This window comes from Orussus abietinus, unplaced genomic scaffold (assembly GCF_000612105.2).
Source record: "Orussus abietinus isolate OABI.00-Male unplaced genomic scaffold, Oabi_2.0 scaffold10, whole genome shotgun sequence".
Lineage (NCBI taxonomy): Eukaryota > Metazoa > Arthropoda > Insecta > Hymenoptera > Orussidae > Orussus > Orussus abietinus.
The window spans coordinates 531392-557847 of NW_019396009.1; the positions used below are offsets into that span (position 1 = coordinate 531392).

Here is a 26456-nt window from a genome sequence, read left to right on the forward strand (position 1 = left end):
GAGTCGACGAGGGCGGCTCCCGGGGGGATGCGAAAATATTTCGCCTAAAGGGAGCCGAGGGTGGAGGCCTTCCCGTCGCCGTCGTCGGGTCTCCGGAGCCGCGAGGTCGAAGGTGGCGACTCCTCGTTTTCCCGTCAAACTTCCGCGTTAGGGGTCGACAAGGGGTCGGAAAGGGCCGGCTCGACCCCGTTAAAGATTAATCATGGAACGGCACGATAGGGCGCCGAGCGGACATCCGATGTCTCCCGACGCACCCGAGACATTCGAACCACGTACCCGACGTATGCACGTCGTGCATCCCAAGACGTCGTATTTCCTCCGAGTGGACAATTTGGGGGACCCGGTACGTGATAAAATCAGGACGAGCCGTGCTGCCAAAAGGATCGAGGCACGCGGGATTTCCATTTCAATCGCGCCGGGAGGGATCGGGGAGCCTCCGGTTTTCGGGCCAAGTAACTCGGAAAAAGGAGACCCGGCTTCTCGCGAGGAAAAATGAAACTCCTCGTTTGGAGCTCCCGTTTCGATTCCGAGGACCCTCGGAGTCCTTGTTCGTTATCTCCCGGGAGCGTATTGCGGGCGTATCGGGGAAGGTGCACCTTGCTTATGGGACGATTACTTGCATGTACCGCGCATACTATCGCGATATCGTGACTACCTAGAGTCAGGTTACCGGCAGAATGGAGCGATATATGTTACGAGAGTCCCACAGGTATAACGCTTTCGATGAATTATGTAAAACGAGACGCGGCCCGGTTTTATTAATAATAAACCGTACCGGAATAAAGCAATTTTATTAATACACCCGCGGAGCCGCGTTCGACCGATAGACCCCGCTCGGAAATTGTAATCCGACTAATTGGAGACCCACGAATTGAATGCGTAACGATCCATCCGGGAGATAATTTCCGTACGAGTTGATTAAGCGATTGATCCAATCGTGTCGACGAGTGGCCCCGATTGGGAACGATTACGATCGACTGGCTGAGAATTTTCCCTTCGTGCTCGCCCTTCGGGGAGTAAAGTAATTCAGGACATTTTTCGGGAAAAGGGAAAGACCTTTCCGAGAGCACGAGCCATCGATGGACCAGTCCTCGGAGCGACTTGGAGACCCTCGAAGCCTGCCACGTGCAGGACGTCGTAAGTGAAGGATCGCGGGGAAGTTTGCGAAAGCCCGAGATGAAGTAGCGCCTAGGCGAAAAGGAACAATCGAGTTTCGGAAGAAGTTCGTCGGGGGAACTTTCGCCGATCCAGAGGAAACCTAGAGAAAACGCGAGGACGCGTCCCCGGGTAGATTCGTCGCAACGAGCTATGCCTAATAGGTCTTAACCGCATGAGCGCTGCCGGGCAAATGAGCGGGCCGGTCTTCCGCGCATCCTTTTATACCCTCCCTCACTTCCCGTCCTCCTCTCTGCACCTCATATTTCGCTCTATTTCGAGGTTATATTTTCCCTTTATTACCTAGTTTTGCCATATTCTACGTGCCAGAACAAACGTTGCACGATCGCGGGGGTCGGCTCGATATTTCCTCGAGGGAAAACATTTAAGCGAGATGATAACGCGACCCGCGCGATAGGGTGATGCAGGACCGTCGAGTTTATCGGGGAATCTCTGCCTCTCGAGCGGATAGACGCGACAAAGGGTTTGCGAGCTCTCGTTTTACGGGTCCTGTGACGATAGCACTTTATGCAGGAAGGTCTGATGCGGTATCCGGGGAATAACGAAGACCGTAACGCGTTAGCTTAATAAGGCGAGTTGCGGCGGGGTGCCGTCGCCGGATAATACAAACGCAGTACTTGAAACTCGCACAAAGTTCGGGGAATTGAATTTTGGACGAGTCGTCTCCGGTAACAATTTGATTGCGGTTTGCATGCGGCGTCACCGCGGAAGCACTCCGGAGTCGACTAATTCTCCGCTTTACAATTCCCGGGGAAACTTGAAGATCAGGGAAGACTCCGTTGTCGGTACCTGCTAACCCGTCGTGCCGCTAATCGACTTTCGTAAATTTCCCCTGATTTCCATGGAAACCTGCTCGCTCTTCTTTTCCGAGTGCTTTATCGGCCTTGGACCGTTCCCCCATCGCGGGCACATTCCTTTGGAAACGTGCAACGGGCGAATAACGACGGAACAATTTTCGCGTTACGCAACGTCGACGGAACCCTCGTCTTCCTCGATCCCTATAATGGAAGTTAATATTACGGCCCGAGCCGTCTCTCGCATGCGAATCGTTACGCGGTCTAAGAAGGAGCCCTTGGACAATCGCCTCGAGAGAGGACCTCGACGACCCTCGGCAATTTCGCGATAATTAATGCATAATTAGCTCGAGGAATAACTCGGTAAACCGGGCATGAGCTCGGCCGCGTTCATAAATTGGAATTTTCGGAAAAGTCAGGGGCCCCTCCTGCCGGTAAGCTCGGCAATTATTTTCGCGCCTTTGCCGGCTCTTGGCGACGAGGCTCCCTCCCTCCGTTTCTACCGAGGCATCCTCGCGTTATTTATTTTTCCCGCGGAAGCAATTTGTAGTGCAAACCCTGCTGAAAAATTATGCCCTCGAGCCGCGAACGCCGCACCCTTCGCTTTATCGGAACGAATCGGTTCCTCCAGGGTTCTTAAACGCGACAAACGAAATAAAAACCCATCCATTAGTGCTCTAATCTGTTCCGAAATGGGTCGCTTTCAGGCATTGTTGGAGCCACTTGCTCGAATTAACCACGCGGTGAAACCCCCGAAAGTGGCGACATGTGCGCGACCCGAGGACGTGGGAAAAATCTGTTTTTCGAGAAGGGCTGCGGCCTTTCTCCGTTTTTCCCTTCCACAAAAACGGTTCTTGCGTAACGTCGGGAGTTACGACGAATATTAAGGCCCTCCGCTCTCCAAGGAATTGAAAAAACAATTTCCTCCCTCGCGGTCGCGTCGCGTACGTGCAGAAGGGGGTCGACGCGACTCCGTTACGATAAACTTGGCCAAAATTGCAGACGGCAATCCGCCGCGATATGCAAATCTGTACTTTGCCGCCCTGTCGCTTGTCAAGGCAGTGCCAAATGCAAGAACGTCTTAATTTGCATCGGGACATCGACGAGGCGTCGAGGCCTTCCTGGAGGAGGCGGGCCCGTGGAATAATTAACACCGATTACGTTCAATGTACCGCGTCAATTTTCATAACGTTTGCAGCGTCCCTCGCGAAACAACGCGAGAAATATCGGGGAATCGCTTTGGCGATTAATCGTTTAAAAGTGGACGAGGCCGTTGCGCCGAATTCGTCGAGTCGGACGTCGGCGGAGCCAAAGAGCGACCTCTGCGGTCAATTCTATTTCCGCTCGTCGTCGAGGATATGTGACAGCTTTTTGTGGACACTCGGTCATAAACGCGATCGGGACTGTCGGTGCTTCAGCGAATTACCGCCAATTAAACGGTGACTTTTTCAACAATTGCCGGCCCCTTAAATTTCCTCCCCGCTTTCGCGACCGCTTGGCTCTCCCAGACCGACTCCGACGAACTCCGATGGACGTTTTCCTTTATCTCGGAATAAGAAAAAAAAAAAATGAACATTCGTCCCTCCGCGATTATCGTCGGGAACGGCCCGGACAAATGGCAAATATTTTCCATAATCGCGCGGTTCAAGGGCAATTTCCTGCAGGGGCTACAGTCGTCCTCGTTGCCGGGGAAATGTATTTCCTGGGATCTAATACGGCGCCTTCCGCGGGACGCGACATTTGAATAAGAATGGAGTTTGTCATCGTTTCGCGCCGCGGCCAGGGGGTATATAAAGTTATCCCGAATCCACTTTCATATCTGCGCTCGCGTCGTAATCTCTGCGACGGATTTGTATACGCTCCTCGACACACATTTCCGCGAGCCAATTTAGTCGGGAACACTTTGGATGACTTTGCTTCCCTAAACCCCTTCGAACGACGTCGTCGTGTCTCTCGGATCGAACGGCAGACCGGGACGACATCGAAACCTTAATGGCCGATAACGCCACGTTGGCAAGGCCCTAATCGGCCGACGAACAAACGACGTCCCCGTCGTTTGTTCCGGCAGCAGTCGATTCGGGTGCTTCTTGACTCGAATTTTTTTTTTACGATCGACCCCGTTCTCGCTACTCTCTCGGGGGGATCGAAGCTCTCGAAGGCGAGTCCCTTGGAACCCGGGAGAAAAAGCACGTGGGAAGTGTCTCGTTAGGAAGAGACACGTAAATCCATTTGACCACTTACAAGGGAAAGCTCTCGACGTGGGAACGGGGACGAGGACGCGGAATTTCGGGCAGCGTTTCGCCAAATCGGCGGCTTTGAAGCCACGTCCGAAAGTTCGGCTTTCCCGGGATTTTCTCATTTTTCCCATTTCATTTAATTCCGTTTAATTTCGTTTCAACGTGCCCGGCAACCGCGAAACGCTTCGCGTGGTTCGGACAGTCCGACACGGAGATATCTCACCGCAGCTTGATTATTCGCGGCATAAGTTGCGACTCCGCGGTCGGATTACCCCGAAGGGATGTCGATATTAAAAAAGTTCCGGCAAGTATATCCAGGATATGGACGAACTCGCGAGATTTTCCGCGAAACGAGCAGTCGTTGCCGAGATTTGCCTAATCCCGTTTATCCGAGACGTTTGCTCGGACCGAGGAGTGCGTTAAACGGGAACGTAGATGAAGAAGTATCCCATGAAGTGCCCGGAGTAACGGCGGAGGTTCGGAATCCCGGATGACGAGCCAGTTACCTGGAGGAAAGTGCGGAGGAAACCGATCTCGTTAGAACCCGACTCGGAATTTTCTCGGCGCGAAGCTTATCAACCCCCTCGTTATATCGCGACTCTTGGAGCCCGCGATCCAACGTTTTTTACGACTCGAATTTTTCCACAGCTCGTTAGACGGGGAAGGGAAAGGTCGAGGGAGGAGCTGTCACGTCAAATAAAAAATAGAATAAATATCGGAATCCCGTCAACAGTCTAGGAACGTCGATCGTGACGTAGCGGCGAAATTGATGAAAATCCGAAAATTAACCTGGGAATTTGTAGAAGAGACAATGTCGATTTTTATGAATCAGGTGAGAAAGAGGGCATCGAGGTGACACGCATCGACCGAGAATCAAAGCCTCGGAAACGAGCCAGGTGCCATCCTTGGGGGCACGAAAAGGTTGGGAAGAAAGGTGGCTCGTTAGGTCGCATAAACCGTAGCGGCCTCGAACAATGGAGCGAGAACCGAGGCGAATCCCCGGAGAAACGCGGCAAGAATTTTTGGGCCCCGGATCCGCAAATTCGCGTTAAATTCGCGAAAGAGAGAGACGCGAGTCGCCCCGTTTGGACCCGGAATACCAAACCAGGAAGCGACTCGGCGGTCTGGAAATCCTGGCGTCCTTCTTCCGGGGAGGGATTTAAATTCCCTGCCACGTACGGGTCCACCTGGCCGATGGAAACCTGCCAAGAGGGAGCCGGGAGGACTTGGGAACTCTCCCATCCGGGGACGTGTTAATTCCCCGAGTTTTAACGAGCCGCCGACGGGAGCTAAAATTGGCCGGAAACTTTCGGAAAGAAACGCGAAGAAGTGGCGAGGAGGATAGTTCGGTATTTTATTAAGGAACCGCAAACGCCGAGTCGTCGTCGGCGCCGACGCCGGGGGATTCGAGGAAGTTCTTGCCGCGGTATTTAATAATTTATTTTTAACGATGTACACACGCCGAGGGCTGGCCAGAACGTAGGCTTCCCCGATGAGAACCGCGACCGTTCGGAGCTAGTTGGAATAGTTGGCATACATTTCCGTTTGCCCGCGAGCGCACGTGGGTGTACGTAGGTACGTACGTACGTACACGCGCTCGGATCGAAGGGGATTATCTTCTTATCTGGGTGCGGGAGATCAGTCGAGATGAAAGCACCCACTCGCAAAACGGAATACCGCCTTACGCCTCCTTCCGGCGGATATACGACCTAATAAAACGGGAAAAAGCACGAGTAAAAAGGCGTATTTAAGCCGCCGCGAGGACGAGGACGTCGACGACTGGAAAGGACGTATTTAAAGCTCGAACTCTCGAATCCCCGGCCGATTACTCCCCACAAAGCCCGAGACTCCCTCGATTCCTTTGAAAATCGAAAATCCACCGACGAGCACCCCATCGGGAGGTCCCATGGTCGAACTTCTCGTTTACCTTCCGATTTCGTGGATTTTAAAGGTCCCGGTAGACCTCGTCGGCGAGAGGTCGGATAGTCGAGCCAATCTCGGCCGATTCGGAAAGAAGGTCGAAGGTCGACTCGGCCCTCGAAGGAACGGGGGCGCATCTCCGATCTCGTTGGCTGAAAGCTCGGGACTTCCGGTTCTCCGGGTGGAGGAAGGCGCACTTCCGGGACAAATTGCGCGAGCTTCCCGAGCCGGCGATGCGACCCTGTTCTCCGAGAGCTTTCCTATCCGGAATTCGCGATTCCTCGAGCGAGCCGAAAGCTCGATAAGGGCCGTTAATATTTATCGCTTCTCCTCGGGGACGGAGGAAATTTTAAGTGCGCGCCGAGTATACGGTTCCGGTACGGGGAGGGAAAGGAAACTCTTTTCAGGATTCCGGTCATCCCGTGGCAAGGCGATAAAACAGCCGCGTGGATTAATCCCGACGTCGAGGCAAATAGAGTGCATTTAATTATTGCCAAGCGACCCTCGAGGAAGGAACGTCCAGCTTCTCTCTGTTCCTCCCCGTGCTTCCGGGATTTTCGATTCTTTCGCGGTCCGACGAGGCCCATTAATATTTATTGCTTTTCTTCGGGGTTTTAAGGGCGCGAGAAATCTGCAAATGGAATACGGCGGAACCAAGACGGAATAATTATGCGCCCAGGTAGAAGTTTGCTCTATACGTCCCTATAACTCGGATTCACGCCTCGGGTTATTCGACTTCGAGGAAGGCTCCGCCGAGAATCTGCTCGTTTGCTTATCGCGCGGGTCACTTGGCGATGTGCAATAAATAATTGGAGAACCTTGACTAGACCCAATCGCGCAATCTCGGCGTTTCGAGTAGAACGACATTTTTACGATTTTCCTCATTGAAGGGAATTTTCATCCCGTGACTATCTCCTTTCAAGAACGCGCCTTAAAATTGTTCGTCGAAAGGTAAGAAGATCTTGTGGTTGCCCTAGAGAATCGTCATCGTTGCGCGACCATTTGCGCTATTTTCTCACACTTTGCCGTTGTTGCAAAATTTAATGGGAATAAAAATTTTCGGCCGTCTAACGATCTCCCCAAATTTGTTTGAGGTACGCACCGAGTCGCGATATTGCATTCGCAATTAAAACAAGGCACGAATTACTCTCGTCGCGATTACGAGTGCCGGACTCGTAAATCCAGGGTGGATGAAAAATTCAACCTTAATTTCTATTTAATTACGGCAGCGTCTAAACGTACGAGGACTAATCCAGTTTACGGGGCCACTGAAATTGTCCGACGATGCATAAGCTCGAAGACGAGAAATGTCGCAAATCGTAGATTCGCCTAATAACTTTGCGTTTGAATCGAGGTGCTCGTTTTACTCCGTCAACTTTTGCAATTTTGTTCATTTTGCACGTTGCAGGGTACATGGACGTCATACTTTCGACGTATTACTCAAAGTCATGCTTCGTCGAAGTCATGGCACCTCGTTTGTGCTTCCTATACGAGAAAGTCGCAGGTCCGGCGCCTTTACGCCCACTTTACATGCATTACATCGCGCCTTCGCGCATTAGCCATTTAATGGGTCATTTCTTGGAGAAGGATCGCCGCCAATTGGCGAGCGCCCTTCGGGCTGGGAGGCCGCCCCGTTTAAGGGCGCCTTGAGAGGGGCGATTTCACGATGCATTTAAAATTACGAGGCCGGTTCAGGGAGCCATCGATAAATCGGTAATGCGGGCCGCCGTTATAACCCTCGCCAGCGGCTAAACCATCATAAACGACTAGGGTATAATACCGCCATAATAATGCCCCGTACAATGGACACAATGGCAGGACTCCTCGCCTCCGCGGTCCATTGTACGATTGCGAGACTCCCGGCTTCGTGGACCGAACAACTTTCGTGGACTTGGCAAAAAGAAATAACCTAATTTCCCGGGGGCAGGACCAGGCTGGGTTTTTCACCCCCGGGGGTATTCAATTAAAGGGGGCGCCATTTTCTAGGATTTTCCTGGATTTTTGTCGTGGACCCTCCGGTCGCAATTTTCCTCTCTTTTTGTTATTCTGGGAGATAATTCGATACATAGGCGGGGTGTATTAGATCGTGGAGGATTTTTTAAACGATTCTAGGAGTTTATTTTAAATTCTGGAATAGTGCATCGGGTAGCTTTGTAAAAGGTGAAACATTTGGGGATACCCGAGAGACCGTAAGGTCAACACGTACGACACGTCCCCTGGCCGATCGGGGATTAGACTAACGATTTAATGGACAACTCGATGAATGGCTCTATGTACGGTTCGTGTCGCTGCGTAAATTGAACAAATTATAGAAGAATGCGTTTGGTGTCGGTGGGTGGACACCCCGAGCTCCCATGTACGCGAGAATTCAACGGGGGGCGGCGGTGCTCAACTTTTCTCGAGTCTTTCTCGTTCGTCTCGGCGTATTTTTTATGCTGGATTTTTCCCTCCCCGAAGACCCGCGAGAATTTGGATTCCGGTAAATATTAATTATCGTAACCAAAAGGGTCACCGAATTGTTGCGAAAAATGGACGCGAATGCCGTTCCCTGAATTACTCTTTTATCCCCAATTTGGTGGACGGTCTGCGAGTTCGTATCCGAAGTAAAAAGAAATACGGAGAAAAGTGTAACGGGGAGTTACTTGAAGATTAGTTAAGACTCGTCTGGACGGTCGGGGAACTCTCGAATGTGTATATGAGCATCTCTGAATGACACAACGGACGACTGATCGTAATTACACGCGACGAATGGCGTTCCGTGTGTGCGTCGACAGAGACCATGAACCCCATCTTAAAGCTGGATCAGTGCCTCATGACAAGTCGTTGAGATCACGTAAGCCAGTGCTCGGATACAATTTATCCTATCCGTATGGTTAACCTCTTGCTTGACGTCTAGTTTTTCCTGCATCCGGTTGACTCGTTGCAACTTATTCCATTTATTTGTTACACTTTTCGCGGTTCCGAGTTTCGCGGACGATGGTGACTCCTTGGTGGATACTTTTAGCATCGGTATTAGGTAAGTCGAGTGCCAAACAGCGGCTTAACAAAATTATTTAAGTAAAAGTGGATAAAGTATTTTTTAAAATATGTACCTTCCCTAATCGCGACGTTATCTCCTCTCTGTCGCGATAAACGAATCCGCGAGTGAAAAAAGTGACCGGGAGGGTGCTCCTACCTTTTTCCAGATTTGCGAGAATTCTGACTTGATATCCCTTGAGTGACAATTGCGAAACCTTCCCGGAGACAATTGTTCCGTGAGTCCCTCGTTTCGGGGTTATTTGAGGATCTTTCAGGTTGGACGATTCTAGTTGGTCGCTTTCCGAGGAAACTGTAAAAGAGGAGACTGGGTGTGAAAAGATCCGCGAAGAGGCGGTATATATATGGGTGTGTATATATATACGTACATTACTAGCGAAGTGGAGAATTTCGCCGAGTAATTTACCTTTGAACAAAGGACAACCTCTGGGACAAGAGCATTATACCGATGCTCTGAATCTCCTCCGTAAATTCATTGAATAACCCCCGAGTTAGTCCCGCGGCACTTCGAAACGCGCGGAAAATATTTAATATCGCGAATTCCCTTTATTTCCACCTCGCGAATAAATGGGATCCAATATTCTCTTATCTTTTGACGTAATTTTCTGAATGAATTCGAGAGCTCGCTGATTAATGGAAAATCGCGTGGCCGTTTTCTGGCGCTAGAGGAAAAAAGGTGCGGCGAGCGTAACTCGACGCCCTGCCCCGGGTAATTTTTCTTTCTCGGCAGAGCGGAGGGGATGAAGAGGCAGAAAGTAGAAAAGTAGAAAAGTAGGAAACCGACACGGATTCGTCACGCAAAGGTCGGCCTCTCGTTGAAAGTTCCGGATCGGTCCTGAGAGAAAAGGTCACGAGCTCTAATGGATGCAACGGCCAACGAACACCTGGGACACGGAATATACGGGATCGCGTAGTGAACGAAATGGGAAAAATGCGTTTCGCCTTTCCTTTCCCATTGGGAGGTGACCATAAGTCAAGGCAACATTTGCGATTCGTTAGCACACGGTGCACCAGATATACGGTGCAATCCGCTATCACGGTACCCCCGAGCTCCGCTGGGAGATTTCGTGCCGCGGGATTACTCTTTTCCTCTTTTATTGTTCGCGAATACCTCGGTGCCGGGTAAAGAGTGAAATTTTTAAAAATCCGAAAAATTCCATAGCGCGCCTCGATTTTTCGCCTTCGACGTTCCGAGGATTTTTAGGAGCCGTGAAAGCAATCGCGAGGGTCCTAGCTCGATTTCCCAAGAATTTTCAGGGGACTTCAAGATGCGTCCAGATGAGAGGAACGATGCTCGAATGCAAAACGCGAAGCTCGAGAGCAAAAGCGGAAGAGAAATCGCGTCCGGCTTACCTCGTTGGTCGGCGGTCGAGGATTCAACGGGTTTGAAAGGCATAGAGAGGCGGTTTTCCCAAGAGCATTCCCCGTGGATGCGCCATTTTTGGAGCCAACTACGAAGCGGCAACGAACGGACGTTAATTCGATCGCTTCGCGCCCGGGCGAGCCGATGGGGCCCGCGAATTAAATAAAAGTATAGGCGCTGGCGGCGAATACTCAGAAAGGGAGACCCACGAAAATGTTAAACGTTCCAACGCGACTCGGTCGACCGAAAGCTACGGGGAAAATATTGAAGGGGGATTTCCGGAGGGCAGTTGCCAGTGCATATCCCTGGAAAGTGGATGGAGTTTGATAATCCAGGAAATTAGGGAATGCCGGGGCATCGGCAATGACCGGGGAACGTTATATACGACCTTGCGTATTTCCTCCCTCGTTAACGAAAATTATGGGACGACGCGCTTATTCATGGGACATATCTAGCCAATGCGCGGTTTCGATCGAGATCCGCATCCCGCTTAACCCGATGATCGGTCCGCGGATTTGGACCGTTTCGGAATACCTCCGACCATGTATATTTATAAATCGTTCATCTTGCATTTAGGCGGAGTCCCCTCGACACGTCAAATTTTCCGCGTCACGGGTTAATCCGAAAATCCGGCAGGATCGCGAACCGATTTCCGGGGAGCGGAAGTGGCGTCGCGAAATCCAGGATCGAAGCGGAAGAGAAAACGAGAGCGAAACCGCGCTCGGCTTAATTCGATAGTCGGTGGTCGCGGATTTAACCAATTTCGGCGATCGCGGGGAGGAACTTTTTCGCCTCGGTCTTCTCTTCTTTTTCTCCCCTTGTTCCCCGTGTTTTTATAATCTCCGAGCGGCTCGGCTTCCCTCGGCGCTTTCCCGGCAGAAATTCATATCGGGCTTCTCCTTTTATTTCGGATTATCATGCGCGATGGCTCCCCAGCACACGTGCAAGCGATGGCGCGCCCTCGACTCGTTGCTTTTTGCACAAAGCACATTTCCGCATCTCACCCTGCGTTTTAGCTAAGTCGGGGTTATTCGAACGGGGGAGAAATCGTTGCGAGGTTTCCGCTCCAAGGAGACCCTTCTCCCTCTTGCCCTGATATTTTCGTCGATCGAGTTCATCCCGAACCTCGATCTGAACATTTCGGAGCGAGGCTCCTGTTAACCGTATCTACGATGGGCACGGTTTTCCTCAATTTTCTCAATGCCCAAATTTTTTCAAGCTTCGGGTTGATCGAAACGTTTCGAGGTCTCGGAAGTTCTCGGTAAGTAAACGAGATCGAAGCTGAAGCCGGGAAAATAAATTAATGAAGAATAAAGAATTTCGAGGTTTAATCCAGGTCGGCAATTTCGACTTTTCCCACCTCGGGCGCGCGGAAACCGCCTGCTGATTCCGCGTATCGCGTGTTCATCGGCCGGGTGGAGAGCACGTGAAAACGATAGCGGGCCCTCGACGCCTTCCTTTTCACCCGCGACGCACTTTCGCGTGCCGACTCGCGTAGCAACGACACAGGTATCGATCACCCCGCTCGTAACCCGCCTAAGACTCCGCACCCTTAACTAACGCGGTGCAATAAACGTTCGCTTAACCCGCTCGAGAAATTCCTCTCGAGAGAACGCTCGGAAGCGAAGACGCGGCCCTTGAAAAGACTAAAAAACGAAACACCCGACGTTTATCGGTTCGCAAGTGGGGTGAAAAATCGTCCCACAACGCGTCGATCCTTAACCCGTTCGCAGTCGGTGGCGTCCTTGCGAGAATCCGAGATGTGTCGCAACCGATCGCCCTGGTCGTAGACCCGGAGAACGGTCTCGGGGTCGTCGAGTCGGCTTCGAAGATCCGGTCTGACTTTTGCTCGAGTCGATCCGTCTCGAGTTTCTAGGATCGATGGGTCGATCCGCTCGAGCGGAAAGGGAACGCGATGTCGTAGTTATTTCGCGATCTCGGGAAATAACTACGAATCCGCGGCCGGCCGACACCGTCGTTTCTCAAAACGTCGAATGCCGCAGCCTCCGTCGCGGGATGGACGAGGATCGCTCGGATTCGCGGATGTCGGCAGAATTGCCGCGAGCCGTTCTTCGACCGAATGGGAGGAAAAACGCGACGAGGGAGAAACGCGAGCTGGGACAATGCGCGTTTCGGAGGAAGCTGGACTCGCGAGATGAAAGTCCCCGGCGAGGGCGAAGGAATTCTCAGGATTTTATCGTTTTTATTCCCATTTCAGGAGTCTGGGCCACGGTGAAGGACGGAGCTGAAAACGCTCCGCCCACGGTGGAGATCTTCGAGAACGAGACCGTCCTGTTGCCGTGCTACGTCGACAGCATCGGTGAGGGCGTCGGAAGGGAGTCTCAAAGTTTCGATCGAAATCGCGAAGCGACGTCGTTCTTGCTCGCCGATAAGTGGACGTCGCAATCCGGCGATATCGTCCGTCTCTCCTCGCGTCAATTTCTCCCCGGGATGCGATCGGTTTCCGAATTTGGCACGTCCTATAAGTAATTAACAATCGCATCGATGTGTCCGATGAAACGTTTTTAATCGCGCGTTAGAAGCGGAGCAAACGAGCGGTCGATGGAAACTTTGAGCCGCGAGTTATTTTTTTTTTTTTTGCCGATCAATCGACTCGATGCCCCCCTACAGGTGTTCCGACGAGGGTACGATGGTGGCACGAGGACGTCCTAGTGGCGGACACCAGCGAGGTGGTGCCGAGAGTTCGCGTCAAAATGTGGGACAACAGGAGTCTCGAGGTCTCATTCATCCAGCGCGAAGACGCCGGATTGTACGTGTGTCAGGCCTCGAGACCGGCACCTTGGGGACACGTCACTCAGGTGCACGCCATCAGAGTTAAATGCAAGTATCGGCCGACCATGTAACTCCGTAAAATCTCTATGACCGTGTCCTCGCGCAGGTCCTGTCAGACCTCCGATAAAGGGCAGATCGATTTCGCTACTACCCGAGCCGCGAAAAAAAATTTCGGAAAAATCGTCCGGGGTTTCCGAGGGTCTCCTCGATTTTTAACAAACTACCCACGGCATCGTAGTTACCGAGGAATCGAGTCGGCGAGGAGTTTTTAGGATGAAACGCGAAGATCGAATTTTTCAGAGGCGTCGGAGGGCACGTAGAGGCCTCGAGATGGTTTCGAAGTAGAGGAGGGAATCGACCGGTCCCATATCCAACTCGGGGGCGATTGGATTTTGCTTCCAATATCTTGCCGTGGGCGACCGCGGGTACAATTGCGGCTTTGTCGAGCTCCTTCGGATCCGCGATGTCTACGGGTTTAACGAGACCCGGAATATGTTGTTGCAGATCCGCCGAGTGTCCACACGATCCCCGAGTCGGGCGAGCTGGAGGTGAACATGGGCGAGAACGTCGAGATGTCCTGCGTGGCGGAAGGCGTTCCATTTCCGATAATTACCTGGAGATCAAAGGTAGGAAACTCGGGGCTGATCGGCAATTTCTGACGGTCCCGGAACCCTCCTTCTCCTTTCACGTTTCGCACCCTCGTGTACCCTGGTGCAAACTATCTTGCGTAACGCTGATAACCGCGAATCCATCCAAGTGGGTGGAGGGTTCGGAAGCGGCGTTTCCAGAAGTATTAGATTGAAGAATACGTTCCCGCCATTTTTAACGTAACGTAATTAAAACGGCGAGAATTTATTCCTCAACCTGATACTTCTCGGCTTGGAAATGTTCGATTCGGACTAGCGCCATAAAAAAAAAAAGGTACGCGTGGGGCGAGAGAAAACGGCAGTAAAAGTATTATCGGGCGGCGTATCGTGCAATTTGTCAGACGGTAGGTTTTATGGCCGAGTCTTTACTTCCGACACTGACCTAGGATACGCTCCCTCGTAATGCGCCGTTACCAGCGGCGCTGCATTTTTTCGCCTTGCGTGTATTTACATTTTTATGACCGATCAATCCCTTTGCGACCCAATTTCTGCCTCTTTGTGGGAAATCCTTTGAGAAAGAATTTATAGCCGGATGTACTTACACCCAGGGGGAAGACATGCACCTTCTGGACCACAGGGCGAGGTTGCAGTTCAATGCTGAAAATCGAAGTCTCTCCGGTCGGTACAGCTGCATCGCGAACAACGGCGTAGGAGAGCCTGCGGTAGCTCACATCAATTTGCGAATCAGGTGTAAGTGCGCTTTAAATTTGAGAATTATCTGTACCCGTTTCAATGGACGTTACGGTGCAGACGGTGCATCGTTTTACGATCCGAATGCTTGGAAGGAGGCGCACATATTTCCCAAGTTTGGAGACCGACGCGAGAGTTAGATTCGGTTTCGAGGAGCACGTTGGGCATAAGTGCATAAGTGCATAAGTGCATCGCAACAGCGGGCGTCCGCGGCTTGCAATAATTACGATTGCGCAATACCGATCGTTTCGTAATGCACATTGGGAACGTATACGCATGGCAGCGCCCTAACTTACTGCGTTCGAAATTAATCGACTTTAATTACGACACTGCACGGCCAGATGGCAATCATGTAAATCGCGACTCGTCGAGCGCACCAGCGACAATTACAATTGAATTAGTAAATTGCATTGCAATCGTCTTCTTCGAGCTTTCAAAGGGCGGATGAATGGTCCAATTGCTCGGATTGCGAGGACGTTACACGGATCTGACGAGTTAATCGGCGACCTGAATGGAAAAACGAAATTAGTCGAAAGAACCTCGCGAGTTTAACGAGTTCCAACTATCCGAACGCGCATAAATGTAATTACGGTATCGGTAGCGCGAAAACATTGATAGGTGCGCCTTGAATCGGAGCCCTCCGATGCGAAACGTCGCATTTGTTTTCGGATTTTTTAACGATGTGCGTACTCGTTGAAAAGCTGAGCAAAACATTTAATCGCGTCTCGTTTGCATAGATAAGCCAGAAATAGAGGCCCAGAAGACCTGGGTGCACGCCTCTCCGGGTCTTCGGGCACAACTCCACTGCAAGGTGTCCGCCTGCCCGGAAGCACAGGTAAGTTCCTCGGATTTACCTCGGCGTTAATAGGGAGGAATTGAAACTTGCCAACGTCGGTCGAACTCGTAATTACTTTTGCCCGAGTGAGTGCCTTTACCGTAGAAGTCCCGCGAGATCCGCCATCGCGATCGCCGTTTTTCTCAGTGGGAGGAAAAAGTGCAAGAGCTCCCAAAACTCGGCGAACCAATCGGATGACGTCGCCAATCTTCGATCCAATCCAATCTGAAACTTATTCGAGGCGAACGAAAAATGCTACGGTTAACAATGGGCGAGGAAGACCCTTGCAAAACGTAGAATCGACCGTTTCGATTTCCCCCTTTATGTGCAGGTGGAGTGGTTCTTCAAGGAGGAGAGGGTACGATACTCGGCGCGGGTCCTCAAGTCCTTCTCCTGCGAGGATCACAGCTTGATTATCAGGAACGTGAGGGACGAGGACTACGGGTACTACCTCTGCAGGGCATCGAATTCTCTGGGGATCACCGAGAAGGAGATCGAGCTCTCCGGGGTCGCCAATCCTGCGGTCTTCAAGAAAGAGTCCCACGTCATCTCCAGGACAGCTTACAAGCTCATCTGGGAGGTGGACAGCTACAGCCCCATCATCGGCTACCAGCTCCTGTTTCGCAAAAGAGTGGTTGGTCCTTATCCTCGAACCGTTTTTTTTTCCCTTAAATCGAAAAGTCGAAGTTCATCTCCAACCTCTTGAGACAGAACGGGAGACACGGAGATTGGCGCAACGTCTACGTCCCGAGTGAGAGGGATGCAATTGGCTCGGTGCATGCTCACTCGTACAATTTGACCGGCCTAGCCGAGGCGACTCATTACGAGGTGCAAGTACTCTCCAGAAATCGGTACGGCTTGAGCAGACCGTCGAAGATCTTCAGCTTCGCGACCCCTGGTGCTCGTAAGTCTTCCCCTCCTCTCCTGACGTATCCCGGTAAGAGTGATTCATTCGTTTTCCTTCTCTTTTTTATGAAATTCTGCCGTGCCCACAGCAGCCGATAAAAATGGGATTTATACGATAGATAACGTCGTGGACGACAAGTCGATGCCAGGTAGGGGTATACTCGTTTTAATGACGATATCGTGTAAACGAGCCATATCGTCCTTAATTATTCCATTTTTTTCTCTTCTCTTCAGTGGTCGAACTCGCATCGATGTCGCAACACTCGTACGGAAGTGCAGCATCTCTTGGACAACGGAAGACTTTGATGGTAGTCCTTCCCGTAGTTTGTTTCGTTATTAGCGTCCTAGCGATCGTCTGAGACTGACTTTTAAATTCACATTAATCAGTCAATGAATATTAATAAGGGAACGACGGAGGGAATACGTTCCGGCTGAAAATGCTACACAGAAATCGATAACCGCTCGTTCCTTTTTTATCGGTCCCTGTCAGAGGAATGTTCAACCGAGAATCCCGAGTAAGATATCGGAAAATCTCGACAGACTTGAAACAATAGACGTAACGCTTATGGAGTAACGAGTCGAAAGGTAGAGATACCGATTCACGCGAAGAAGAAGCAAACGAGGAAGTTATTGGGTCAACGATAAGTTCTAAGCTATCTACCGGAATGTATTTAAATCCGACTCGCTCAGGCTACTATATAAAGGTGTAAATATAGGGTGTGTAGTGAATAATTTGTACTTGCATGATTTGTTACGGATGGCGAAGGGAAGGGAACTCGTAATTTATGTTTAATTAAGTCAGTAGTTTACGGTGAACAAACGGTTAAGCGAAGGCAGGATCGTCACACCGACTGCTTCGTAGTTTTGTATTCGGTATTACCGCGGGACTGTAAAAGCAAGTTTACGCAATCGTCATTCTTTTGTTTGTCCGGTGTGCCAATATCAATCGCTGCGCCGTGCAGGGTGTACGGTCGAATGAAATAAACTGAATAATCACAAGTCACGGCAATATATGTATAAACGTTTTATATTTATTCAGGACTCCTTATGGACTAATTTTTATACTCGTTACTATAGTTTCGTCATACGCCAAGGTTTAAAATCAACATACTTCCCATCGCGTTACATATAATTAACATAGGCCGTTCTTCCAGCATTACGCATCGTTTCTAATGGAAACGTTCAAAGTCATACATAAATTCGATTCTAAACGTTGGATCGGTCAACTAACCCGCGAATGACGCTTAATACAATAAAACTGACAGAACTATAAATATGTTCTAATGCATCTTTCGATGAACCATTTGATAATAAGCTTAGCGTACAATCGAATTCGGGCCATGGCGAAACAGGATTGACTTGTATTCACGATAATAAGCAATGTATAAACACTTACTTGTGTAAAACAAGAGATACAAATATCGAAAAAAGTTCATGCTATATCGGGCTATCCTCGTAACCGGTAACAATTACTTAAAAGACCGTACCAATTGTCATGGTACAGTAAGAACGTTATGTTACATTCCCAAAATGTAGACACTTTTGCTTTAGTCAGTTGCCTGGTAATTTGTACGAAGTGAACCGTAGTTAAACATTTGCTCATACATTATTCTCCACTGTACATAGTTTACGCAAACATACTGAACTGCTCGGTCGTGTACATATATCTATATAAAAAAGGAGTTTCACCATGAATGGCAACGGGAAACTTTACAACAAATCTTTCATTACACGCATCAACTGTACCGCGGTAACGTTTCCGCGCGTCCGCGCCAAATTCATTCACCATGCGTTTCTTTTCCTTCTCGTTATTTTTTCGAGGCTTCTTATTTTGATTTCCACATTTCGTAGAAACGGTACATTGTAGAGACGCATGGCTGACGTTATATACTACCTCACGAGACGTATCCATAACAAGGCAATCTTGTAATTGAATTTCTTCCCTCGTATCGTTTTAATAAATTCAAAGAGACCGTCAAAAATCTGTAAACGAGTACTTCGAAAAGCACTTGAAGTACATTTAAAGCAGTTAGAAAATTTGACGCATAGATATCAGCGTTCGTTTAGATGACATAGTGCGAGATAGTGCTACACCACATTTTTATATAAATCGTTATATCGAAGTTTACGTTGTGCCCTGTGCTAAAATGTTGTCCAAGTATTAACTCTTCGGGTACTCGATCCAAATCTAATCAGGGAAAAACTACTAGGCTTAGTGCTGTTTAGACAATTAACGATAATATTGGATTTAACTGTCGATACTAATACAGATAATCCCTCTCGCCCTGGTTTCGTCTCTACAGGCAGAAAGTACCTAAATGCCGAAGCCAATTTTTCCTTCACGTGTTCGTACGACTAAATTTTAGGGAAATTTTCGGAATATATTAATTACCAGTTAACATGACAGGACACATTAGAAAAAGCCGTATTTATTGTATTTTATTAATTTTTGACAAACTTATCTCCGACTGCCCTCCTTCGAAAAATGTGACACAGCCGTGTCTTGCACCATGCCTTTCGTTAAATGGATACAATAAAAACGATTAATCATTACGAAAGTTTGTTCTATTCGACGCTTTGAGTGTACCATAAAATATCGGACGCGCCTTATCGATATTCGACACTTGATTAACAAATGAAACATACAGATAAGTATTAGTTTGCGCCAACATATGTGCCAGACCCTAACTGTGCCAGTTCGCAACTAAACCGTATTCCCGACATCCTTCCATACGATGCACCCAAAGTCAATATATCGAATACAACTTGTAAATGTTGTAAACCTTGTACTTGTATAGAATTATTAAAAGCAGGATTTCATTAAAAGTTACAGCCTCGATAAAACGTATTTGCTGTGTAACTTTGTGTATACGTTATACTCACCAGCCGAATTCAGTCAGTGCCGAAAAATAACTTAGCAGAATCGACCTTTTTACGAGAATCCGTAACATGATTCACCCTCAAAGTTAGCCGAACGCTTGTACAACAAAGCGCATCTGCAGGCGAATCGTTCTAATCTACTCGTCTCGTATAATACGTTTTGACGTCTCTTCGAGTTCTAAGTTAAAAAAAATAGCGCTGGATATATTCCTAACGTAGCAGATGCGTTGTACTTCGATGCAATGGCGAACCTTGAATTTTGCGCGATCTTCAAAGGCGCTGTTTCTGCTAATTTATTTGCAATATACACTTTTTGCTTTTCACTCAACAAGCTTACACGTGTTACGATAACGTGAAATTATGCAAAATGTACCGTTTAATGAAGATCCTAACCCTTGATCGCTAGAGATGACTGGTGGTAGTTGCTCTCGAAACTCGACATTACTGCATGGTATCACAGATTCAATCCTGGGCATTGGTATAATTTAAATTGCTTCCCGGATACGTATATTTAATTCTATGACTACCGCTGAGGACCTTCGTGTCATTAGTCACTGACCTAAATAAGTCGTAACGGTAATATACAGGAAAATGTATCATGTTGAAAAAAGGAGCAGAATTTGACTTTACCGCACAGTGCATCTCTTGGGGGAAATATCAATGTATGTCACCACTGAATTGCATTGACTTCCGAAGTTGTGGAATTACGAAACTCTGTCACTCGGTCTGGCTTGACTCCTTTTGAAAGACAGTAATTCTATCGAAGACAAATTGTACCGGTCGTGGAACCGACTCTTCTAAGATCAGACACTTCATCCGATATGCATTGATAGTTTCCGAATCACAATAGATACGAACCGATATTGACATTTATCTTTAATCTGGAATTGCGTCCTATATGCATTCAGAGATCATTGCCTATTTTCATTGTTTCAACCCTAAAACTTCAAATTTAATTGCTACTTATACATACAATTCGTGGTTCAACAGCAGCTTTCCTTGTTTGATTAAAGTTTAGTAATAAATAAACTACCACCCTATAAAACGATCAATAAATCAAGGGTCGAGGTTCTTCGATCCAAATAATACCAAAAGTGGCCTCCCAAATGAAATTTGTTTTTTCGTGTTTCACTTCTACTAGTAAAAATGTATGGAATATTTTACAATTCTATGATTCGCTTTTTGACTTAACTGAAAGATTGTGCCAGTAGATACTTTAGTATGCTGTAGAGTAAGCTGCAAAAAATGTGCACAAGGTGAACGTAATCTATGGCTTTTTACACTCTATTCTTGTATTCGTATGTCTGAACGATACAGTTAACAATACCGAACGACTTATAAGAGGCAGCACCTATGTCTCCTACGCCCAGAATTCCCGGCCCGCATACGTTTCCGTTTTTCTTTCCCTCTCTGCTCTTTGTCTTTTCGTATCTCTCTCACCTATAAAATCAGAAAACAAACGTATACAAACATTGCCTTTATTTTGGTACAAATGGCAGTCGAATTTTACTTAATACATACCAACGTATAAAAGGCATCGTCGACTCCCATTCTTGTTTTAGCAGAGGTTTCAACAAACGGTACACCATACTGACGTGCCACTTCTCTTGCTTGCGTCATATTAACGGCCCACATTTGTTGAAGGTCACATTTGTTTCCGACCAATACCATGGGAACTTCCTCTGCATCTTTTACCCTCTTAATCTGTTCTCTATACGTGCCTATGTCCTAGAAAAATCGCACGTTTCATGTTAGTTAGATCCTTCCGAGTAGCCTATGGGGTATCAGTTGCATTCATTTTTCAGATATTGGCACAACTTACTTCAAAACTTTTAGCAGAATTAACAGCGAATACCAATAAAAAACCTTCGCCTGTTCTCATATATTGATCTCTCATAGCACTGTACTCTTCTTGACCAGCTGTATCTAAAATATCTAACAGACAAGTTTCTCCATCTACGACAACCTAAAAATTAAATCGTTAAATTAAAGATAGGCAATAATTAATCCAATAAATGTATAGAAGAAACAACATTTTTAAATGAACTAAAAAATGATTAACTAGCTTGCCTGTTTTCTATAGGAGTCCTCTATCGTGGGATCGTACTCGTCTACAAAATGGTTCTGAATCAACTGAATGGTAAGGGCAGACTTTCCAACACCTCCAGCTCCTACTACCACAAGTTTATATTCCGTCATAGCAACTTATTCTCTACCGATTATGTAGAATAACGTTGTCTATCTATTGCTTTTACACTACCTGTAAAATAATTAATTTGCATGATTTACTATGCTTCTACATTCAAATGCTAGCATTATTTCAAGCTATCACGGAGTCATCAAGTTACGTTATTATTCCTAAGCCTTCGCTACTGCTTTGCAAGAACGACTTAGTAACTCATTAATTTATACCGTTTGAGTCATCGGTTGATTTGCTGTATTAATCTCTACTTGTCATTTGTCTGTCTCTAGTGTAGCTGACTCATGTGAAACTGGATAAAACAGGAATCACAATTGGAGAAGCTCGCTAAGGCTAACGATGCCTAAGCATCCTGGATAACGGCGTTAGAAAGATGCACATAAGAAAAAGGATCTCTAGGAACTACAAAGAAACTTACTAAAAGTAGTGCTTTACGGGCAGTAACCAATGGTTTCACAAAATGGTGAATCTGGATGTAGCAAAGTGCCTAAATAATGGCTTGAGAAGTGAAAAAACTAAGGAATGCGTGGAATTTCATTTCAATATTTACCAGAGAAAATTCTGTTGATTAAAGACATGCACCGATTTATTTAATACACAAGCAAAAGTCAAATGACGTGTCCACATCTGTAAAGCCCGTCGTATCGTCCGTAGTTCGTCTTACTAGCGGTTAAAACGGCTTTTGCAATCGCGCCGGTTTGGCTGTACATTTATAATAACGAGTACTTGGTCATTAAGATTAACTGGATTAAACCATCTGGAGAGAAGCATCAATGTTGCCAACACGCTCCGCGAGTAATCAAAAGGGAGTGGACCGAGGTATCGGCAGAGGCCGGTGGTTCGCTCTCTGTCCTTATCTCGGCCATTTCGATTAGCCTCCGCATAAAATCATGCACTCACTTTTTACAATGTTTTGGCCGAACCTTAGACGGTTCGTTATCTTACTAACTAACTATTACAAGAACTGGATGAACATGACGGGAAAGCAAAAACCACACGGCAAAAACTCTGATCACAGACTGCCCGCAGTTCACTGCAGTTTTGCCAACGTATGAAGAAAAGAACTCACTAGATGGCTTGTTAAATATGGCCAGAAAAGCACTAGATGAAAAAATCACTAAATTGTTATATGGAACCAGGAACAGAGATGAGTTCGGAGATTGCTTACGGACAAGATCGCGCGATCGCGTTCAGTGTTGTCCTCGGTGGAAAATGCAGGCGGCTAATGCACTTACCCTCAGTGGCGGCTCAATTCAGGGACTAAATTCATCACTGCTCCCAACTTATCCTCATTTATATAACGTACTCATTTTGTTATTGTTCAATAAGTTGCTTTATTACATTAATTATTTTACAGTTTATTATACATCAGGTACCGCAAGTACATAAGTTCTCTCGCTCGTTTTTTACGTTACGTTTACGTTACCATCACCAGGCTGCACCATGTACACGAAGAAGCCATTCATGACCGCCAATGTACAAGAATTTCCATCCCGTGATGAAGTTGATACTAGACGTCAGTGGTTCCACTGTTTCTTTATAAAATAAAGTTCTAGTTCCGTCTTAGTTCATTGATTTAACCTGCTGGATACTGAGTTTTAAACTTCCACGTGACAGTTGATGGACAATTTGGCAGTTGTGTAGATTGTAATTGATTACAATCCAGCGAAAACTCATGACAACACGGTTACTCGCAATGTAAATGATAAAAACAATGTAACGATTATACTTTTGTCATATCAGAGTACTAGTGATGGAAAAATGAAGTTTTAAGAAAAATTTCTATTATACAGTCGCTGTAACAATTTCAGTAACATATCAGTACGAGTATAATTCTGAATATCAATACTGAAGCAAATATGACGAACGGTTGATTAGATTATGAAATTCAACAATCGCGTATGTGTAAATTTGATTAAGTGAATAGATGACATTTCACGATATTAAACCCGCGGATTTTAAATACTAAATTTATGTGTGAAGATCTCTTGAAGACTCGTACTACTCGGAAATCTGTTAGATGTAAATCTATTTTGAAAATGGAGGAAGCGGCTAATGAAAAAGTCGGAAGCCCAAAAAACATGGCTGAGGTATGATGTCACTGTTAATTAAATTTATTAATTGACTGTATTTAATTGAAAATATTATATTAATAGTCATTGAATTTCTATGCTCCATGAACTTTTTATTTCAGGCAAATGATGTAGGTAAGAAGATAACAAAAGAGGAATCTGTTGATCAGTTGAAATCTCAGCTTGGCATGCTTATGAATTCATTAGCGACACTTTCAGCAGAAAAGTCAAAAATGGAAGCTAATTTTCAAGCTGATAAGAAGCATTTGCGTAGTGAACGAGAAGAGGTATTTAATAAATCACTACATTTAGTATATAAAAAAAAGCATGTGTTTATACCTTATTATTTGTGTAGTGTGAAAACGTTATCAAAGATCTGAAAGAAAAACTGAAACGTGCACAAAGTCACATACACTCCGAAGTGGAGCATGTCAAATATAAATTAATCATGGAGCGTCATGAACGAGAAAAGGAGCAAGCTGACCATTCAGCAATGATAAAGTAAATAGACACGTTGAATAAATTTGACCTCAATTAATTTATAACTGATTATTTTATATTTTATTTGCAGAGAACTTCAAAGGTTGCTTAATAATGAAAGACGTGCAAAGGAACAGTTAGAACAACAATTAAAAGAAGTAAAAAATCAAGTATTTAATAAAGTACAAAATAAAATCTTGGAAGCTGAGTTGGAGGTTGTTAGAAATAAACTTCAAGAAGCTGAATCAGCAGCCAAAGAAACTCCACCGCTACTCCTTTCATTACAAGCTGAAATGGCTGCAATGAAACAGCAGCATCACAAGGCAATTTCAGAAGTAAGTTCAAGTATTGCTATAATTTTTTTCCTGACCTTAATATTCCAACGACTTTTTTGTATTGTATGAAAAATATTCTGCTAATGAAGGAACAAAAAAGAGCAGCGGCTGCTGAACAGCAAGCTCGAGCATTAGCGATGACACATGAGGCAAGAGTCGTAAGCTTAGAGGCGCGATTAGCAGAACTTTCTGAAATAGTTGGAGAGTACGACAGACTAAGATTACAAGATCAACAAGCTATTCAAAAATTAAAAACTCAACTGACTAATTTACATGAATTGGGAAACAAGAGCACAAAAACAAACCTTGATAATGATTCGGAGACGATCGCGGCAAAAATAAAAGTGTTGTATGGCCGACTTTTAGATTTAGAAAATAAAGAAAACAATGTATCGTGCATTAAAGGTAAAAAATATTGGACTAGATTTTATATTGTTGATTCAACCATAAATCTATTTCATGTGCTTAAATTTCCAGAACTGCTAAATAATTTAAATCTTCGTGAAGCAAATGAAGACGTATCATATAAAGAAAAGTATGAACTCCTTCAGCAAGAATTTGAGGAATATAGGCAACAAACAATGACCAAAGATAATTTTCTGAAAGATTCCCAAAATGTAATGCAGCGATCTTGTTCTGCAAAAGATTCGGACGAGAAAGAACACAGTAAAGTACAGTTGTCTCTTATTAAAACACACTGTAAAAATTTGGAGGAAAGGGTACGAGTGTTGAACGCTGAAGTGGCCAATAAAGAGACTGAAGCTAAAATGAAATTAGAATACCAACAGCAGGTAGCATATAGTAACGCATATTACGGGATTAAAGACCGATACACGTGTATTAAATGATGCGAACTTTCAGCTTCAGCAGGAAGAGCGTAGAAAATACGAAAAACAATTACTTAAGAAAGATAGCGAATTTCGCGGTCGCATTTCTGCTCTGGAGCAACAATTACTGCGCCAACGACAAAGGTCCGTGGCTCTGATCGAAGAAAAAGAACAGGAAATTATTACGTTGAAGACATCTTTTCAAGCTTTACTGCCAAAGAAGGAGTCCGTCTCGGCTGAAAATTCTGACGCTAAGCCGTTCGATTCGAACGTGTCCGAGCCGGCTGCAGACTTAGTTACCGGCCTCCTGAATAAAGATAGTCCTCCCATGCTGCACTATGCGCAAGAACTTGCTAGAAGAGAAGTTCAAGTATCGGGTCTTCGAAAGTCTAACACGAAATTGGAAGCAACATTGCGGGAAAAACAGAGGGAGCTTTTTCACGAAGCGGAGAGACACAAGGGCGAAGTAAGCAGGCTACAAGCACAGATCGAAAGGTGAGTAATCTATGGTTACATGACCGGATTAAATGATAACTGTTATATTTTATTCAGGCTAGAAGCTTGTAAATCCAGAGAAGGAGCTAATCTCGAGTACCTGAAAAATGTTTTTGTAAATTACCTAAGTACCAGTGATACATCGAGTAAGCGACACATGTTGAATGCCATTTCAACGTTACTCCGATTTACCCCCGACGAAGTACAGAAAATTCGACGTTTTAAGTAAGTCCATGAAACAGTGAAGCTAACTAAAGCCGAATTCCCGATCCGTTCTTACATCAAGTTATGCAAAAATCGGTAAAAGGGAGAGGAAATAAAAGCTAATTGAGTTGCACTATTCTAGGAAATCTAGTTTCCTGATATTAACCAATATATAGTATGCACATTTGTAGACAGTTATAGTCCTTAAATTGGATGATGTAAAAATCAGAAGGAACCTAGGATATAGAAATAATAATGATTTAACAGAACTATTTAGGGCTCAAATTATTTCACCCAGCACTAATCCGTATTTCTTAATGGAGGAATTAGGGTGAATAAAGTAAAACCATTAATGATAAAGAAACCGATACTTGAAGTATATAAAACCATATAAAATGTTAGGAACGTCTTTCTACTTTGGATTAGTGAAGCAAGACAAGAGAATCGCCACTGCTTTAAATATTATTCTATAAGTATTTATACATGTTCGTACATTTCTCTATTCGACCTATTACATATCAATGCTTTCATTCATCTACAAAGAATAACCATATTATTGGCACTGA

General features: G+C 46.2%; 3 protein-coding genes across 5 annotated transcripts; 2 read left to right on the forward strand and 1 right to left on the reverse strand.

Moving 5' to 3' along the window:
• The first annotated feature begins 8955 nt into the window (after positions 1 to 8955).
• LOC105699858 (limbic system-associated membrane protein) lies at positions 8956 to 17210 on the forward strand. 2 transcript variants are annotated; one of them, XM_012425238.2, is made up of 10 exons: positions 8956 to 9143; positions 12745 to 12846; positions 13158 to 13367; positions 13824 to 13945; positions 14515 to 14656; positions 15394 to 15491; positions 15823 to 16125; positions 16203 to 16395; positions 16487 to 16546; positions 16632 to 17210. In XM_012425238.2, exons 1-10 carry the CDS (start codon positions 9104 to 9106, stop codon positions 16754 to 16756), a joined length of 1395 nt encoding a protein of 464 aa, XP_012280661.1. In that variant the 5' UTR covers positions 8956 to 9103; the 3' UTR covers positions 16757 to 17210. The 2 variants fall into 2 exon arrangements, with proteins under 2 accessions (XP_012280661.1, XP_023290157.1); XM_023434389.1 differs by having other exon boundaries at positions 16490 to 16546.
• Positions 17211 to 17408: 198 nt separating this feature from the next.
• On the reverse strand, positions 17409 to 22530 carry LOC105699859 (ras-like protein 1). 2 transcript variants are annotated; one of them, XM_012425239.2, is made up of 5 exons: positions 22378 to 22530; positions 21348 to 21537; positions 21100 to 21243; positions 20799 to 21005; positions 17409 to 20717 (listed from the first exon to the last, which is right to left on the reverse strand). In XM_012425239.2, the coding sequence occupies exons 2-5, from the start codon at positions 21474 to 21476 to the stop codon at positions 20613 to 20615; spliced, it is 585 nt and encodes a 194-aa protein (XP_012280662.1). In that variant the 5' UTR covers positions 21477 to 21537; positions 22378 to 22530; the 3' UTR covers positions 17409 to 20612. The 2 variants fall into 2 exon arrangements, with proteins under 2 accessions (XP_012280662.1, XP_012280663.1); XM_012425240.2 differs by lacking the exon at positions 22378 to 22530 and adding an exon at positions 22028 to 22355.
• Positions 22531 to 23029: 499 nt separating this feature from the next.
• Positions 23030 to 26154, forward strand: LOC105699632 (GRIP and coiled-coil domain-containing protein 1). Its single transcript, XM_012424770.2, has 8 exons — positions 23030 to 23567; positions 23672 to 23836; positions 23905 to 24050; positions 24121 to 24364; positions 24454 to 24769; positions 24842 to 25155; positions 25226 to 25686; positions 25744 to 26154. Exons 1-8 carry the CDS (start codon positions 23451 to 23453, stop codon positions 25913 to 25915), a joined length of 1935 nt encoding a protein of 644 aa, XP_012280193.1. The 5' UTR covers positions 23030 to 23450; the 3' UTR covers positions 25916 to 26154.
• Positions 26155 to 26456: the final 302 nt, after the last annotated feature.

What these genes read in the sequence shown, in the direction of transcription:
- LOC105699858 (XM_012425238.2), top strand. Translation starts at nt 9,104, where the DNA reads ATGGTGACTCCTTGGTGGATACTTTTAGCATCGGTATTAG. An exon ending in ACTTTTAGCATCGGTATTAG is followed by an intron (nt 9,144 to 12,744) that starts GTAAGTCGAGTG and finishes TTCCCATTTCAG; the next exon opens with GAGTCTGGGCCACGGTGAAG. An exon ending in TAATTACCTGGAGATCAAAG is followed by an intron (nt 13,946 to 14,514) that starts GTAGGAAACTCG and finishes ACTTACACCCAG; the next exon opens with GGGGAAGACATGCACCTTCT.
- LOC105699859 (XM_012425239.2), bottom strand. Translation starts at nt 21,476, where the DNA reads ATGACGGAATATAAACTTGTGGTAGTAGGAGCTGGAGGTGTTGGAAAG. An exon ending in AGGACTCCTATAGAAAACAG is followed by an intron (nt 21,244 to 21,347) that starts GCAAGCTAGTTA and finishes TTTAATTTTTAG; the next exon opens with GTTGTCGTAGATGGAGAAAC. An exon ending in ATTCTGCTAAAAGTTTTGAA is followed by an intron (nt 21,006 to 21,099) that starts GTAAGTTGTGCC and finishes CGATTTTTCTAG; the next exon opens with GACATAGGCACGTATAGAGA.
- LOC105699632 (XM_012424770.2), top strand. Translation starts at nt 23,451, where the DNA reads ATGTGTGAAGATCTCTTGAAGACTCGTACTACTCGGAAATCTGTTAGA. An exon ending in TGCGTAGTGAACGAGAAGAG is followed by an intron (nt 23,837 to 23,904) that starts GTATTTAATAAA and finishes TTATTTGTGTAG; the next exon opens with TGTGAAAACGTTATCAAAGA. An exon ending in AATTAGAATACCAACAGCAG is followed by an intron (nt 25,156 to 25,225) that starts GTAGCATATAGT and finishes GCGAACTTTCAG; the next exon opens with CTTCAGCAGGAAGAGCGTAG.